Raw genomic sequence first — 18715 nt, 5'->3', positions numbered from 1 at the left:
ACACCATTAAGCCATTTCCCTTTCGGGTTAAGCGTGACTCACTCGGTGAGAAAGGGAGAATTGTGAGGAAGGGATATACAATTTCTCGATTGATCCAGAATTCTGTTATCTGAAAATCTTAAAAAATCATTTAAAGCCGTCAAAATCTCATTTGCAGGTATTCAAAAATATATATTTTGTTAAACAATTTTTGGAATCATTCTAAATTTTACATTATTTTTAATCTTTTCAAAACTTCTAAATATTTTTTAACCTAATCGAATTTTTTCGAAAGTAATAATTGTTTAATTTTTATTTATTCTTCCTAATTTGTTTTTGTTTTAAATTCTTTTTATATATTTTGTAGGAAATTAGTTTTAAAACAAAAATATAATTTAAAATTTCCGCAGAAATCTTAAGAAAATTTTTTCATTATCTTCAAACTTTAAAAATCCTTAATCAATCCTGCAAAATAAAAAATAATCCATTAAAAGTTCTCAAGTTTTGTAAAATATGTGGAAATCTTTCGAAATTTTCTTAAATATTCTCTTCGAATTTATTTTCTAAGATAAAAAAAACATTTTTAATTTTAATAGGAATCTTAATGAACTTTTCGTATATAATTTTATTTTTGATTATTTGGAATTTTCAAATTTGAACTATTTTTGGAACTCTTTCTAAACGCCTGAATATCGTTTAAAATGATTCGACTTTTTCCTACCATCTTTAATCAAACCTGCAACATTTTTTTAAATGCCGAAAAATCTGCCTACTAGTATGAACATTCAAAATTTTAATATGTTAGGTTTAGACTGTCCTTCAAACTTCTGCCCGTATATACCTGACGTTGTCCTTCAATGCAGAATTGCACCGTAAGCACTCACGGCCTTAGTATAATAGAGAAGGTTCTTAACGACTCTTCGAAGCTACTCTTCGAATCTTATTTTTAAATCCATTAAGAATATGGGGTAACAAGTTTGAAAGTAAAATAAACTTTCAAGTATGTTGAAAAATTACGCAAAGTTCGTAAACTTCATTCATTTTGATCAAAAATAGCTGTTTTTAATGATCAGTTATATCAATAAAAATTTTAAGATTTTAAAGCGATTATGTTATAAAATCATTTTTCAATATATGATGAAACGATTTCTACAATAGAAGAAAAAGCGGTATACATTAAGTGGTTTAAATTTGAAGTTGAAAAAATATATTTATTTTTATATGTGAAAATGACTAAAACTCCATAAGAACTAACAATGCAAGTCGCACGATCTAATTGTTGTTAAAATTTTGTTTAATCAGTAGGGTTGTATTATACATAAATAAATCGGGTTTTTTGCATAATTGTCGTTCTTTTTCTTTAAAAAACCTTTTTTGGTTAATGAGGTAATTAATTTATAATGCAAAAACCTTTAAAAATTTTATACAAGAAACTGAAAGCCAATAAAATATTTAAATTATTAGAAAATAAATTTATTTACGAACAAATTTAAAAAAGTAAGTTTTTTATTAAAGGCATTTAAAATAATTATTTTTGCAAAATAACAAATTTTGAATGGAATTCAATGTGTGAACAGTTAAACAAGTAAAATACAAACAAAAGCTTAATGGACCAGCTGGAAAATATATTTTTCTATACATGACCGGTGGAGAAAATTTTAAAGTTTCAACTTATTTTTCTCAATAAATACAAAATAAGGAAATAATTAAATGAAACTATATAAAAAACTAAGGAAACTTATATATTTATTACAAATAAAATAAAAACTGCGTCAAATTCTTATAAAAAATATAGACTATTGAAAAGTACATAATAGTTCTGTGAATTTCTAGCATTGATTTATAGTATTTTTCATGATTGCGGTTTCAAAAATGTAAGTAGCTCAGATATTAAAACAAAAATAAGAAAATTATGGTAATTTTTATACCGAATTTTAGTATTAAATGCTAATAAAAAAAATTCAAGCTAACTTATATTTTTTCTTAACGCTAGATTTTTAGAGTATCAGGCAAAATGATATTTTTGTAAGATTGAGTTACTTCTTATTTCACTTTGAGAAAATGGTTCATATTTATAACATGACCTTAGTTAAACTATAGAAGCAAGCCGTAATTTCCTTTGACTTTCGAAAATGCTCCTTACACTTTACAGCTGTTAAAAAACTCAAATACCACTAAATTCACAAATTTAAAAGAATGCAAAATTTCAGAAGACATTTGTCTAGGCCTATAAGAAAATTTAGGAAAAAAAATTTTTATCAGTTTTTATAAGGAAATTGCTATTCAGAATTTTTATTTCTTTAAACATGAAAAAATAGTGAAGACATATTCAACCACAATTCTGGTTGATTTAACCTGACAGTTTTTTTAGTTTATTTAAATTTAAACAAAACTTAACTGTATCTACAAATTCACTTTTCTATTAATTTCCAAACAAATTATAACTTAAATAAAAAATAAAATTTTTAATTCAAATTTTTTATTATTATTTTATACCAACCTCTTTGCTACATGTTGGGCCTAATTTTGATTTCAAAAAGTCTTAGGAGTTTTCGAATTCCCTCAAGGCCCTTTCTACTTAATTAAAATTATTTTTTCATTCACTTTTAAAGTAAAATTAGATTATTACCATTTTGGATTTCAAATGCACTATAATTTGGCGCGACCGAATATATGGTTGCTTGTCGCGCCTCTACAAGTATGTGGAGGAACCAATCGGTACATATCGCGCCTCTACAAGGCATCAGCTGACAAAAACATCATAGCAAAGGAGAATGAAAAGAAAGACACGTATAGAATGTACTTGAAGTTATGAACGTTCATATGAACGAAATTAAAGATTTTTTACCCAAATTTTGTTTTGCCTAAATCATTTAGGGTGACAAACACAATTTTGATTGTCAATATTTGAAAACATTAAAACGTCAAAAATTCCCTTTTAGAGTGGTTGAGAAAGTTCGACAAGACCCCTAAAAACCACCCTTCAAATATCCGCACCTAAAATGTTAAAAATGACAATTTTGATTGTCGATATCTGAAAATATGAAAACGTCAATAATTCTCTTTCTTTATCTCACTAATTATAAATTGGGTGAGAATGTTCGACAAAACTTCTAAAAAGCACCCTTAATATATCCACACCTAAAATGTTCCAAATGACAAGTTTGATTTTCGATATTTGAAATTATAAAAACGTCAAAAAGTCTCTTTTTTTACCTCAACAATTATAGAAGGAGTGAGAAAGTTCGGCAAGACCCCTAAAAACCACCCTTACTATGCCCACACCGGAACGGTTGAAAATGACAAGTTTGATTGTCGATATTTGAAAATATAAAAACGTCAAAAATCCTCTTTTTATCTCACCAATTATAGAGTGGGTGAGAAAGTTCGACAAGACCCCTAAAACCACCCTTATTATATCCACACCTAAAATGTTAAAAATGACAAGTTTGATTGTCGATATTTGAAAATATAAAAACATCAAAAATTCTCTTTTTCTATCTCACTAATTCTAAATCTACATGCTATGAGATATTAGGTTGAAAATTTGGGTAATTACAGATAAGGTTATACGCATTGTGTACATCGTACTAAATTGGTACAATTATAAAAATAAATTATTTGTCTGCAAACCATTACGAGGTATGTTAAGCTGGAACAACACTATCAAGGTATAGTGATGCAACTTATTTCATATTTTAGGGCTCATTTAGGGCTAATTTGGGCCCATGGTCCCAAATTGTTGGCTTTTATTTTTTGTAAAAAATAGTGTTTGCTTTAGCTTCACGTTAAGCTTGCCAAACATTGCTGTAAAACGTGCTAAAAATGATTGCACGGAAGTCACCTTATATAATAATTTAGGGCTTATTTAAGGCTCTGGGAATATGATAATGAAAATGAAAAAATTTGTTTAAACAATTTTTATTTAGACAATTCTAGTAAAAATGAAGTAAACCATTTTCTACCTTCACCCTACGTTAAGGCTTACTTGTGGCTCCATAAATATGATGTTTAAGTTAAAAAAAAAATTGTTTAAATAATTGTTGTTGAAACTAATTTTCCAAACAAAAATTTTCTTTCTTTTCTCTTGCATCATTTCAAGCTCATTTAAGGACCTCGCTGAAGTTTGCAACGTTTTAAGAAAACGAATTTACAAAAAAAATTTTTTGCGCGAGACCTAAAATTTGAAAGTTCTAAATAGATCTATTTGATGACCGAAGGTACCCGTAAAAGTTTCAACCCCCTATCTCATCCGGAACTCCCTCGTTTTCATCCCCTAATATAATCAAAAATCGGAGAAAATCCCCTAACATCCAGGCCTTAAATTTTATGCTTCAGAACTATTCCATCTGATGACCAAAAATACTAAAAAAAAGTTTCATTACCTTATCTCATTCGGAACACCCTCGTTTTCAACCTCTAAAATATTGAAAAATCGAAGAAAAAATGCAAAAAACACCCTGACATCCAGACCTAACATGTTATGCCTCAGAATGGTTCCATCTGATGTCCAAAGTTACTAAAAAAGTTTCGTTCCCATATCTCATCCGTCTATGATTAGCGAGATAAAAAACAGAGGATTTTTGACGTTTTTATATTTTGAAATATCGACAATCAAACTTGTAATTTTTAACCGTTTCGGTGTGGATACAGTAGGGGTGGTTTTTAGGGGTCTTGCGGAATTTTCTCACTCCCTGTACAATTAGTGAAATAAAAAAAGAGAATTTTTGATGTTTTTATATTTTCAAATATCGACAATCAAAAAGGTCATTTTTAACATTTTAGGTGCAGATATATTAAGGGTGGTTTTTAGGAGTCTTGCCGAACTTTCTCACTCCTCTATAATTAGTGAGATAAAAAAAGAGAATTTTTGACATTTTTATATTTTCCAATATCGACAATCAACATTGTCATTTTTAACATTTTAGGTGCCTATATATTAAGGGTGGTTTTTAGGGGTCTTGTCGAACTTTCTCAACCACTCTATAATTAGTGAGATAAAAAAAGAGGATTTTTGACATTTTTATATTTTCAAATATCGACAATCAAACTTGACATTTTTAACATTTTAGGTGTGAATATAATAAGGGTGGTTTTAGGGGTATTGCCGAACTATCTCACTCCGTCTATGATTAGCGAGATAAAAAACAAGAGGATTTTTGACGTTTTTATATCTTGAAATATCGACAATCAAACTTGTCATTTTTAACCGTTTCGGTGTGGACATAGTAGGGGTGGTTTTTAGGGGTCTTGTGGAACTTTCTCACTCCCTCTACAATTAGTGAAATAAAAAGAGAGAATTTTTGACGTTTTTATATTTTCAAATATCGACAATCAAAATGGTCATTTTTAACATTTTAGGTGCAGATATATTAAGGGTGGTTTTTAGGAGTCTTGCCGAACTTTCTCACTCCTCTATAATTAGTGAGATAAAAAAAGAGAATTTTTGACATTTTTATATTTTCAAATATCGACAATCAAAATTGTCGCTTTTAACATTTTAGGTGTGGGTATAGTAGGGTTGGTTTTCAGGGGTCTTGTAGAACTTTCTCAACCACTCTATAAATAGTGAGATAAAAAAAGAGGATTTTTGACATTTTCAAATATCGAAAATCAAAATTGTCATTTTTAACATTTTAGGTGCGGATATATTGAGGGTGGTTTTTAGGAGTCTTGCCGAACTTTCTCACTACCTCTATAATTAGTGAGATAAAAAAAGAAAAATTATTAATGTTTTTATATTTTCAAATATCGACAATCAAAATTGTCATTTTTAACATTTTAGGTGTGGATATATTAAGGGTGGTTTTTAGGGGCCCTGCCGAACTTTCTAACCTACTCTATAATTAGTGATAAAAAAAAGAGAATTATTAATGTTTTTATATTTTCAAATATCGACAGTCAAAATTGTCATTTTTAACATTATAAGTGCGGATAAATTAAGGGTAGTTTTTAGGGGTCTTGCCGAACTTTCTCAGCCACTCTATAATTAGTGAGATAAAAAAAGAGAATTTTTGACGTTTTTCTATTTTCAAATATCGACAAACAAAGTTGTCATTTTTAATCTTTTAGGCGTGGGTATAGTAGGGGTGGTTTTTAGGGGTCTTGCCGAACTTTCTCAACCACTCTATAATTATTGAGATAAGAAAAGAGAGTTTTTGACGTTTTTATATTTTCAAATATCGACAATCAAATTTGCATTAGGCAGGTCTAAATAATGGTTAATGTGTAAGGGTAGGTAACCTCTTAAAAAATTTGTATTCGACAATTCTTTCCAACAGAATATTTTTTTTGCCGTTCTAATTGATTGAAGCAAAAAAAAATTTTATTATTTTTTTAAATTTCGTTCAAATGAACGTTCGTAGCTTCCAGTACATAGGTATAGAGAGCTTATAAGGGAGTTGCGACGATTGTACCGGAATATTCTGTTAAACTAATACTGCTTATCATCGGCACTCTTGGAGGCACCAAGTTTTCACTTGCTAATAGCCTAAAAAGCATCCCTGCGTGTCAACAATATGCTAGAAGACTTGCGGGGAAAATACAGAAGGCGATCGTCCTTGGGTCGCTCCGTGTCCTCAGGGTGCACGAGGTTTTTGCCAGATCGTCGTATTGATTCCGTTACAGTATGTAACCACCTATCTCACGGCAGGCGCGGGTCCAGAGAAGGGATCCGCGTATTACTTGTATTATTTATAAATGAGCGCTATTATTTTCAATGTCCTAAATTAAAGAATAAATCAACAAATTAATTAATTTTCAAACATTATATCCTTCCAAGCAATTTTAAGTTGAAAATATTAAAAATTGAAAGATTAAATTTTTTTATCGAACCCTTTTTAAATTAGAAGTTAAATTATTTTAATTTTGAGTCGTTGCAAATGAATAATTGTTCAACTGTTATTTATGCACATCAACTTTTTTATTTTAAATCTTTTAAAACATTTTATAAAAGTATATTTTCCTACTAAAAATCACTTTAAATATTTTCAGATACCCCAAAAAAAATCCATGATCCCGAAATCTTTTAAAATGCCTAAAAACCTACCAAATTTTGTATTAAAATCTTTAAAAATCCACATTTTCTTTTAAAAGTTTTGGAATCTTTACATTATTATTTTTACGGTTTTGGAAATTTTTAAAAATCTTTTTAAATAGTCTCTTGAAATTAATTTTTCAAAATAAAAAATTATTGTCCATTTAATGAGGAATCTAAATAAACTTTTTTAATATTTTGAAACCTTTCAAAATGCTTGAAAAGCTCCTAAATTTTTTGTTTGAAATCTTTAAAAATCTAAGTTTTGCTTAAAATTTTTTGACATCCTTTAGAGTTTCAACTTATATTTGAACTTGTTCGAAACTTCTAAATATCTCTTAAACTTATTCCTATTTTTTCAAATTCATAACTATTCAATTGTTATTTATTTACCAAAAATTGCTATTGCTTTGAAATATTCCTAAATATTCTGCTGAAGTTAGTTTTTCGAAATAAAAAAATAATTTTGATTTTTATCAGGAATCCTAAGACCATTTTTTTACTATATTAAAACCTTTCATATTCCTTAAAAGGTTCACAATTTTAATTTAAAAAATTAGAAGTATTTCCTCAACTTACTTGCATTTTTTCTAAATGAATACATTTTTATCTGTTATTCACGCATCAAAATTCAACATTTTCACTTATAAATAAAATTTTTTTGACAGAACAATAAAACATTGCTGACTATTAAAAAATTGCTCTTTTTCTTAATCAAAAAGGTTTAAATTGAAAAGGTTAAAAATGGTATATTTTCTACTGAAACAAAAGAATGTTTATAAAGTTACAGTCGGGAGTTTACGTTTGATTAACTACTAAGGATTTTGAATTGAAGTAGTTCAATTTTTAACGTCACAACCTGTAAATTGTTTAATTTTAAACTGACTTAGAATCGCCCCATAAAATCATTCAATTATTGTTCAATTTCGAATATACAAACTACAGTTCAATTTTAAAAATCATTAATGAATTTATATTTACAGTTGATCAACTTGAAACGTTTTTTGTCAAAAAATTTCAATCGCAAAACCTTTTAATATTTTATTAAGTAGGCCTTCAAAACTGCACTTTAAAATTCTTTAAATGGAAAATGTACCCTAAAAAATGAAAATGTAAAATGGAAAATTGTTATGGTAAAAGATTTTCGAATTACACATTGTAAACTTAATGATTTCATGATTGAAAAAGTTAACAATTACTCTTAGCATTTAAAAAAAAGTTGAAATCAAACTTATTTCATATTGTATTATATATATTGTGATATAAAATTCTTAACATTTCAAGTGATTGGATAGATTTTTCTTCTAAAAACTTGTAAAATTCCCGGTCAAAGAAAAAATTCACAATCACTTCCCGGTCTAAAATAACTCCTGGTCATTTCCCAGTTTCCCGGTCCAGCGGTCACTCTGAATCATGATATTTCAGAACCTAATTTCTTTCTTCTCGAATGATAGTACACATATCATGCTTGGTGTGTTAACAATTTTTCATTAAAGAATCAATTAAAGTAATATATAGTTAAATAATTCTGACATTTTTCCATTTTTTAAAAGCACAATGTTCTGACAGCAAACATTTTCTTTTTATAACGAAGCCAAGAATGAAGAATCTTGAAAAAAATTATCTTCAAAAAACTAAAGTCGCCTTAAAATAGCCAGAATACAGAAATAAAATATTTACCATTATTGATTGTTGTAAAACGTAACCTCGCAAACCTCGCGATCATCTGAGTTTGCTCCCTGTTCAACTTAAATGGTTATTCACAATAAAATGAGGTCTCATACATCCATGAGAGAATTCGAGACCCTGATTGGCTGCGAGAATTACATGGTTAGGAATCTTCATTGGCTGGCAGGCTCTCTTGTCGCATGTGGAGACGACGCAAGAGTGACAGCGCCAGTGTTGGGAATACACTGTACCATTGATATACGTTACCAGAGTATCTGTACGTAACTGCATGATATAAAATGGGCGCTACATTTGAAAAATACACGCTAAGAATTGATATTTTCTCTATAAACGTATTCAAGGAGGAAATTTGTTTCCCAATATTATATTTAATTAACTTTAATTATCTTATATGCAAAAATCGAGTTTAGACTTTCGGGGGGGGGGGGGGGGGGGGGGGGGGGGGGGGGGCAGCCGTGCCCCCCCCTGGATCCGCGCCTGCCTCACGGTCGTGAGACGTGGTTGTGGCTGAAATTTTACCGCGATTACGCCGTTGCCGTTTTGACGCTACAGCGCATCAAACGTTGATAATAAACCGTTTAAGTACACACACCAAGCATAAGGAAGATATACACGATGCATGTAATTACTTAAATGTACATGAGTTTGAAAAATGAGAGGGGGGAGGTGCAATCCTAAGTGACTGAGTAATTGAGTGACCGATTGATTGAGTGATTGAGTGGCTCAGTAGCAGAGAGCAAGAGAGAGAAAATAAGTGTATCATGTGAATAGTGAAAGTAATGAAGTGAGTGAGGGCGAGGGTGAGTGAGTGATTGAAGGAGTGATTTTGTGATTTAATGATTAAATAAATGAGTGAATGATCGATAAGGTTAGTGAGTGAGTGCGTGCATGAGTAAGTGAATGAGTGATTAGGTGAGGGAGTTATTATATGAGTGAAAAACAGTGAATATATTTTTACGTCTTTGTGAAAAGAGATGCAAAGAATGCAAACTCACCGTTTTATTAGTCTCTTAATGATGTTGCTCATTTGCGTCATTAAGAATGTTCAGTAACCTGCTGTCCGGATACTTAACGTTTGATTGATGTCGAGCGTACCCTAAGTACCATAGGATGCCGGCGACATGTTCACAGGTACCCAAGGTCCTGCCTCCTGACTGACAGGTACAGTAGTAACCACTGATTACATTGTCCTCTTCTATTTCTTCTTCATCGTGTACACGGTATGAAATGAAGACTGGATGCGTCGTTCCACGACGAAGTCGAGGATACTTTTTCAATCTTATCAGCCCAGCGACGTTCATGTTCATATCAACTTCAATTTCTTTTCCACCATCCCTATCTAGTTTATCTTGGATGTATGAAGGAGCAAGATTTACCTGATAAATACCAATGGTTAGATCTCGTAAATATTGTAAATCAAAAATAGGAGCGAAAATGTCAATTCCTAGCCTCAACGATCCATCGGTTCTTCGTGACCATCCGAGACATATTAGCATCTTCAGTAGATAATTACTGTTTTCCATCCTGGATCAATGCCGGCATCCAGCATCGTTGTGAAAATCCGAAAAGTATGGTCCCAATACAGACAATATAAAGCAATCTGGAGCAACAATGATGGTAGGTTTTATCAAATGTCAATGTTTGTGCTAGGAGAACGACTGCCTTAAAATACGAAAATTACTACTTTTCTGAGTGTATATATAGTTACAATCCACTGCAGCAATGGCTTTTGGTGTCTGCGGCTCTGGATCATAGAGTTCATTAGGAAATTCCGTAACGTGTCTTTCGATGTAAATTGGCCTTGATATTGCTTGGAATCCGACATTCTGCGGAACAAACCTCTGGTGCAAAGATTGTCTCACTTTTGATATAACCAAGCTGACGGCGGCTCTACTTGGGTACTTAAATATGACTTTTAAAAAGTCATCCGATAAACCTTGCCTTAATTTAAATAAAAAAGTCAATAAGTCTTTTTCTATATACCATATGTATCGGTGACCTTCCTCTTGAGGTACAGGATCACAGTACGTAAAAAGAAGTGAGAATTGTTCTTTGCTAATTCGCTTAATACATTTGAATTCTTCGTCAGTGAAAGAACTCTCATCTTCAAATTGATGTGGATTATTCGCCGCATGCTTTAGTTGTTCCAAAAATATCTGTAATTCTTGTCATTTTAATACATATGGTCGATTAAATTATCTGAGACCTTCCGGAATTAATCTCGGGAAGCATCCCTTTTCGTCCAAATGATGTGCACAACTTCTAACATTATCCGGAACATACATGTACATTTTTCATGTACATTTAAGTAGTCACATGCATTTTGTATATCTTCCTTGTACTTGGTGTGTGTACTGAAACGATTCACTATCAACCTTTGATGCTCTATAGCGTCAAAACGACGCACAGGATTAAGTTTTGGCATTAAGGGTAAATGGTAGTCTGTGACGCAATCAAAATTTGACCTTGTAATGTTAATTTTGTCCGCCTTTTTCTTCTTAAACTAAATAAGTTAGTATATCGAAATTTTGGTAGAAGGAAGAAAATATATGATCCGACATCGGTTGGGTCCCTTGGAGTAATTATTTTGTAAGGAAAATCAGTACTTTTAAGCCTTCCGTGACTGCCTTGTAGCATACGAAGCAACGAAAAAATTTGTAGTTGGAAAAAGCTCCTAGCGCCGGCACCTTCCTTTTGTAAAAAAGTCGCAACTTTTTAGATATTTCAACTCAGATCGACAGGTGTGAATGCTCAGTCGGTAACACGGCTTCATTAAAAAATTAGTCACTTAAGGGCATGTGATACTTAGAAAATTGTCAAATTACCAGTTCTAGGTTCCCCCGGCTTTTTTTCTAGAATAATAAATATTTTGTCTTCAAAATTTGGGAAATGATAACGGACGTCCCCACACACTTTTTTTGTAGGTTAATTCAAAACAGTTTTAATTGAGCAAAATGTGATTAATTTGTATAGCGCTTAGAAAATAGTATCGATTTTTTCAGTGTTAGATTCCCCCGGCTTTTTCCCAGGATAAGAAATATTTTGCCCTCAAAATCTGAGAAATGATTGCGAACATGCTAACGGATGTCCCCACACAATTTTTTTGTGTTTTTTTATCAAAAAATTTTCGATATTGCTAACAATGTGCGTGTATATTTCGAGGTTATGTGTGTTACAATTCACTTAAGCGTTACTTCCGAACTACACAATATTTTTGGCCGAAAACTTTGGACTTGCAAATAAACATAGTAACTGATCTCCCGGAACTAACCTTGTATGCAGGCAATCAAAAAAGTTTATTTCATAAATAATTTCCAGATTATCGGAAAGGCAGAGATGAAAAACGACGTAACCCAAAATAATGCATATGCATAACATTTTTATTTATCACAATAATTTTTTTTGTTATCATCCCTCAAAAAAGAGTCCGGGGACGTCCGTTATGATATTTTATAGCATCTCCGAATTCAGTTTTTAAAAATTTTAATTTTTGTGGAAAAAAGCCCGGGAAACTGTAAGTATCACATGCCCTTAAAGAATTAATTATTAAAAAATATTTAACTGGAATACTTGAAAATTTTAACCAAGAAGAAAATTTTTTAAACAAGGCCATTAACTTTCAAAGAAAAACACCATGTTCTACAAAAAAATAGTTTTTTTTTTTAAATACGTGAATTTTAAACGAAACAGTTGAATTTTCAATTGAAAGAGGCAATTTTTCAGCCAAATTGTCGAATATTCAAACCAAAGTATTACTATTCTACAAAGAAGATTTTTCAAAAAATACATTAATTTGCAACCAAGCAAATGAATTTTTTACTAAAATTTTGGAATATTCAGCTGGAATGGTATTTCCATTTTAAGTTGAAAACAATTATTTTCTACAAAAAAAGAAACAAATTTTAAATAAAATAGCTCACTTTTAAGCAAAGAAATGAATTTGTAATATAAATGATGAATCTTCAATAAAAACATGGTAATTCAAGTCTTCCAGTTAAATATTCATCATTTTAAATAAAAATTCATCTTTTATGTTATAAATAAATTTGCTTGGTTGAAAAATAGACTCTTTTAATCAAAATTATTTTTTTTATTGAAGATTTATCATTTATATTAGAAATTAATTTCTTTGCTTAACAAATGAGCTATTCTATTGAAAATTTGTTTCATTTTTTTTATTAAAAATGAAAATACTATTTAAGTTAAAATTCCATAATTTTAGTAAAAAAATTCATTTGTTTGGTTAAACATTCTTTTTTTTTGTTTTTGACTGAAAATGTAATTAATGTAATAATTTTCTATTGAAAATTCAACTGTTTCGTTTGAAATTTAAGTATCTAAAAAAAATCTTTTTTTTTGTAGAACATGATGTTTCTCTTTGAAAGTTATTCTCCTTGTTTACAAATTTTTCTTCTTGATTAAAAGTTTCAAGTATTCCAATTAAATATATTTTAATAATTAATTCTTTTAGTGAGTAATTTTTCAGTAAAACTTTGTTACCGACTGTGTATTCACAGCTGTCGATCTGAGTTGAACTATCTAACAAGTTGGGAATTTTCCACAAAAGGAAGGTGGTGGCGCTAGGGGCTTTTTCCAACTCCAAACTTTTCCGTCGCTTCGTCTGCTACAAGGCAGTCACGGAAAACTTATATATACCGCTTTTCCTTAACAAAAAATTACTCCAAGGGACCCAACCGATGTCGGCTGATATATTTTCTTCCTTCATCCAAAATTTCGATATACAAACTTGTTTAGTTTAAGAAGAGAAAGGCGGACAAAATTAACATTACAAGGTCAAATTTTGATTGCGTTGCAGATTACCATTTAACCTTAACATATTTTATTCAGCATGAAAAGATATGCCAAATGGTAAAGTTTGAGCCAATTTCAAGGAGAGCCATTTTCAATGTATTTAGTACGGGGTCCTTTTATGGAATCACAATTTTCGGAGAGCCGTCTCTCCGTTGCACACTCGAAGGCAACATCGTTCTCCAAGACTTCAAGAAATGAAATATATTCGGAACCGAATTCTCGGCTCCGGCCGACCAGAACATCGCTGCTGAAGAGACGGATAAGGAGGAGAGGTATCAAGACCTCAAAAGAGAGCTGCAACAACTGTACCCAAAATATTGGTTGGTCGCAAATATTGTGTGGAATGCCCCATACACACGGTGATCTATTTTAATCTAATATCCCAAATATTTTCTAAAATATTTTATATACGAAGAAATGGTTCGGACAAAGGTTGACCAGGACCGAGGGGGAAATTTGACTGTACCATCAATTTTGACCTTGGGGTCAATTTTCAAGGTAAAATGGACGTAAGTCCCTTTTCTTAAATGAGAAACCCTATTTTTGACTGCGGATTTGAAAAGAGCTGGAAATTTCACGTCAAAAATGACCTGTGGAAAAATGGTTTTTGTGACCTTGGAAACGTACAAATTTAAGGTTAAATGTCTGAGAAACGACCACATGCCCTTTTTCTGAAGTGTCTTGTTTTTTCGGGGTAAACAAACGTTCAAGATGCTTCGCAAAAATGGATGAAATGTTAAGGTGTACATCACCTTAATCATCATGACCGTCAGGTCAATTTTCAAGGTCACTTGAAGGTCAAGACGATTTTTCTGAGATTGAACTCTGTGCCCGGATGAATTTTTTTGTATACTTCAGGCTGTTACAATCAGCCACAGAGTAACTATTCCAAGTGCTCTCTATTGACTTGAAGATACAAACGTAGACGGCTTTCAAAACCGTCCACAGTTTTCAGCAGTTTCTCGAGAGACGGCTTGCGCAAGCTGCCCAAATCCTTTACATCAGATCTTCTCTTGTTGTTTGTCGCTGAGCAAAAACTACATTTTTAATATAACCCCATAAAAAGAAATCAGGTGGTGTTAGTTCTGGTGAGCAGGGGGTAATAAATTGGACCTTCTCGTCCAATCCATCTCTCATTGAAATTTAAGTTTAAATTCTCAAGTACGGTGAGTGCAATATGTGGCGAAGTGCCATCTTGTTGAAGCCACATTCTTTGTCTTCTTGCTAAGTCGACGTTCTCCAATAGTCCAGGTAAATGGTCGCATAACAACTCTAAGTAAGTGTGTCTGTCAACGTTTTTGTCAAAAACGTAAGGTCCAATTAAATAGCCATTTACTATTCCTCATCACACAATAACACTCCATCGATTTTGATGATCCATCTGTCAATACCAGTGAGGATTTTCGTCCGACCAATAATTACAGTTATGTCTATTGAGCTGTCCGTCGCTGTAGAATTAACTTTCACCTTTGAAAAGTACATATAAAAAAAACTAGGATCATTCTGTACCATTTTCAAAGCCCTTTGACAAAATTAATACCCGCTAAAATATGATGGGGCCTTAGGCTTGCGTCAGAGTAATGTGGTAAGCTTGATAGTTCAGAGATTTTAAAATTCTTGATAATACGTTTTGTGGTATACCTATCTCTCTTTGAATTTGTCGAGTACTGATTTGTGGATCAACATGAACAGCTGTTAGAACAGTTACAGCTCCTGCATTATTTTTGTTGTACTCATGATGTCGGCGTTCACGAATAAGAATCCCATTGTTAGCTCTTTTAGTCAAAGTACTTATTGTTAAATTAGTAGGCTGCCTTCTGTCTGGAAACCGTTCAGCGTAAAGTCTTGATGCAGCGGCGTAGTTAGCGTGACATTCCTCTAAAATTAGTATCATATCAACGATCTCAGTGGGTAAGTAATCAGCCATATTGCGAAATTTCTTTCGCAACTATCAAAATCAGGGATCCAAACGAAGCTTTCGTTACGTTACGCTATGTTATATTTGAACACAACAAAAGTTTCGTTATTTCAGTTACCGATATAGCGAAGTGAAACGAATGTGAGCATTACTTTTGTTTCGTTACGTTATGAAACAGATTAAACATAATGAAAGAATATCTAGTTAATGTTATTTGAATTACCAAAAAAATACTGGAAAACCTAAATTATACCAGTAACTCAATAATATTTTACAATACTAAAATTACAGTTGCTTCAGATGTATTCCAATTTCAACCGTCTGTCACGGATCAGAGATCTTTTTTACGAGGTCTAGGGCCACTCTGCAGGCCACTTTCTGGTGCTGCCGAGTATTCACCACGCCCCTCAAACATATTCTTCGGGAATTTAAAAATCTGTGAGAAACCCAGGTGCTCCGCAGAATTTACCAGCATACTCAAACATATTCCTCGAGGAATTTGCAGACCCTGCTTTCATGTGAAGGCTAAATCCTGTTTCTGAAGAATCAAGGCTGCTTCAAGTTTGAACATTCTCAAAAGCATCTAGGTTCTAATGCTTCGGAGGAATCTAAAATTTGTAATGATAATAATTTATCAATTTCGAGACCCTGCGTTGTTGTCAAGGCTAAAACGGGTTTCAAAAAGGCGAAAATAGTTCAGGATCCCTGGGTCGCTTGCTAGGTCTAGTTTTAACATTCTTTAAAGGCATTTAGGTGCTAGCCCTCTAGAGGTGGTAATTATATTAACTACAACAAACCTCGTGCTCCAGAGAATTTACCAGAATACTGAAACATATGCTTCGAGAAGTTTTCCGACCCAACGTTCCTCTGAAGGCTAAAATGCATCACCGAGAAAGCGAGGATGGTCTGGGTTTCCCAGGTGGCTTACCAGGTCGAATTTTCACATTCTTCAAAGGCATTCCGACATTCGGAGGTATCTGAAAGTCATAATTATCAGGATTGCTACTATCTAGGTTCTCAAGAGAATTCACCAGGTCACTGATACATATTATTTGAGGAATTTTTTAGAAGGCATTTAGGTGTTAAGGTTTCGAAAGTATCTAAAAGTTATAATGATAAGAAATATGACAATCCAGGCGTAGCCGAGAATTTACTATGAAATTTCGAGTCCCTGCGTTCCTGCTAAGGCTAAAACGAGTTTCTGAAAAAGTGAGATATGTCTGGGGTACTCAAGTGGTTTGCCAGCTTAAGTTTTAACATTATTCGGAGGCATTTAGACGTTAACCCTCCATAGGTATCTAAAAATCATTATGAGACATGCGACAACCCGGGTACTCGAGAGATTTCACAAGGCCACTCAAACATATTCTTCGAGGAATTTATCTTCGGGAGGCATCTGAAATTACATTAGTAACATTTTTGGAATATAATTGACCTAACCAAACCGTGACAGTGAAAAAGGAAACAAAATGCTTAGAACTAATGTTTTCCACATTCTTTTGTTTCTTCTTTTCCTCTTCACATAGCTTCTAAAAGATTTTAAAACTTTTTTTCGAAGTTGTTATCGTTCATATATTTATTTACTTTTCAGAGGAATTAGATTTACAAAATAAAAAATATCATTCAAAGAATATAAGCCATCAAATTCTCTTTATTTTGAGCGAATATTTGTTTAAAAATGTAAAAATTATGGACATGAAAATACAAAATCTATTAAAGAAATCAAATGTTTTTTATAAAGACTAATAAAACTTACCTTTTAAGTTATTATAACCTACAAGTCACTGCCTTTTTGCAATTTTTTTTCAATAGTCATCAATGAAAAATAAATGGAGAATTTCGTAATACAAAGAAATCTTAATTTCGACCTAATAAAGCTTTTTTCTGGGACCAGACCACTTCTAGCAAACCCTCTGATTCATTCGGATTGACCTAAACTTATGGTATTAAGACTTTCAGACCTATTTGGAGGGTGAACAACAAACTGCCTCCGAAGAATGTTAAAAATCGACCTGGTAAGCCACCTGGGACACCCGGACTCTTCTCGCTTTTTCGGAAGCTCGTTTTAGCATCCGCATTAACGCTGAGTCTCAAAACTCCTCGAAGAATATGTTTGAGTGACCTGGTGAATGCTCTGGAGTACTAGAGTTGACATGGTTCTCATAACTATGATCTTTAGATACCTCCGGATGGTTAATGTCGCAATGTCACCGAACAATGATAAAACTCGACCTTGTAAGCCAGATAAATTCTACAAATCTTCGGCTGTATACTTTTCTCCCTTATTCAATTTATGCAATTATTAATATTTATGCCGAAGAAACGTTAATTGCGTTTTCTGTTTCCTTCTGTTACATTTGAATAACATTATTCAAATTATTTTACTTAGTGCCCATCTCTTACTAAAATAACGAATTAAAAGTATTCATGAATTTGTTCTTAATTTAAAAAACGGTAACGCAAATAACGAAAGTTTCGTTATATGATAACGTAACCAAAAGGAACGTTTTATTTTGTTTCGTTTCGTTTGGATTCCTAATCAAAATATCACAAAAATTGACAATACCTAATTTTGTTTCCAATTTTCAATTATTAAAAGAGCGAATATGAAATCGGCAGCATTTAGAATTTTGAAATAATAAATTTTACCTGCATGAAGCTCCGAGCAAGATTAATATTTCAATAAACAAAAAAGGTTAATACCAAATGGTAATGAGGCCGGAAAGAAGCATCAATATCAGGGAAACAAATGCCTCGTGATAAAGTGTGAATTTAGACAACCACTCTAACGAAAAACAAATGCCTGCCACTACACTGCGATCTGCCAGGACGCACATAAATTCTTTTAAGCTGAATTATTTTAACGTTGGCTAAAACTCGAATGGCCCCCCTGCTAAAGAAGATCTGGTATAAAGGATTCGGGTAGCTTGCGCAGCCATTTATCGCGAAACTTGCCTAAAAACTGTGGACACTTTTGCGAGACGTCTACGCTTGTGTCTTCAAGCCAATAGAGAGCATTTCGAAAAGTTACTCCGTGGCTGATTGCAACACTGGTAGACATGGTGAGAGGCGAGGGGAACACACGACAAGAAAGCTTCACAAAGGAAACAGAACTTACTACGTCAACGCCGATGTTTCTGGATAACGCTAAAAGTAAAGACAAAGTGTCTTTTTGTTGTTGCTGTTGTAACTAGTCACAGAGAAGTGACATTGTCAAGATTGTCACTTCTCTAACTACATAGTCACAGTCTTTACATCTTATCTGAAATGATTGTTACTGT

At 32.3% G+C, this 18715-nt stretch overlaps 1 protein-coding gene across 3 annotated transcripts in view; it reads right to left on the bottom strand.

Moving 5' to 3' along the window:
- The window catches only part of LOC117169057 (neural Wiskott-Aldrich syndrome protein-like), a 126495-nt gene that overhangs the window by 82968 nt on the left and 24812 nt on the right, over window positions 1-18715 (bottom strand). The window contains exon 1 of one of the 3 annotated variants that reach the window (XM_033355157.1): window positions 8696-8791. The exons of the other annotated variants lie outside the window; for them this stretch is intronic. Within the exon in view, the coding sequence (XP_033211048.1) occupies window positions 8696-8698 (3 nt within the window). The 5' untranslated portion in view covers window positions 8699-8791. Of the gene's footprint in view, window positions 1-8695; window positions 8792-18715 lie in introns of those variants that run through there. 3 annotated transcript variants of the gene reach the window in all.

Source organism: Belonocnema kinseyi, chromosome 3 (assembly GCF_010883055.1).
Source record: "Belonocnema kinseyi isolate 2016_QV_RU_SX_M_011 chromosome 3, B_treatae_v1, whole genome shotgun sequence".
Taxonomy (NCBI): Eukaryota; Metazoa; Arthropoda; class Insecta; order Hymenoptera; family Cynipidae; genus Belonocnema; species Belonocnema kinseyi.
This window is presented reverse-complemented; position numbering and strand designations above follow the sequence as displayed.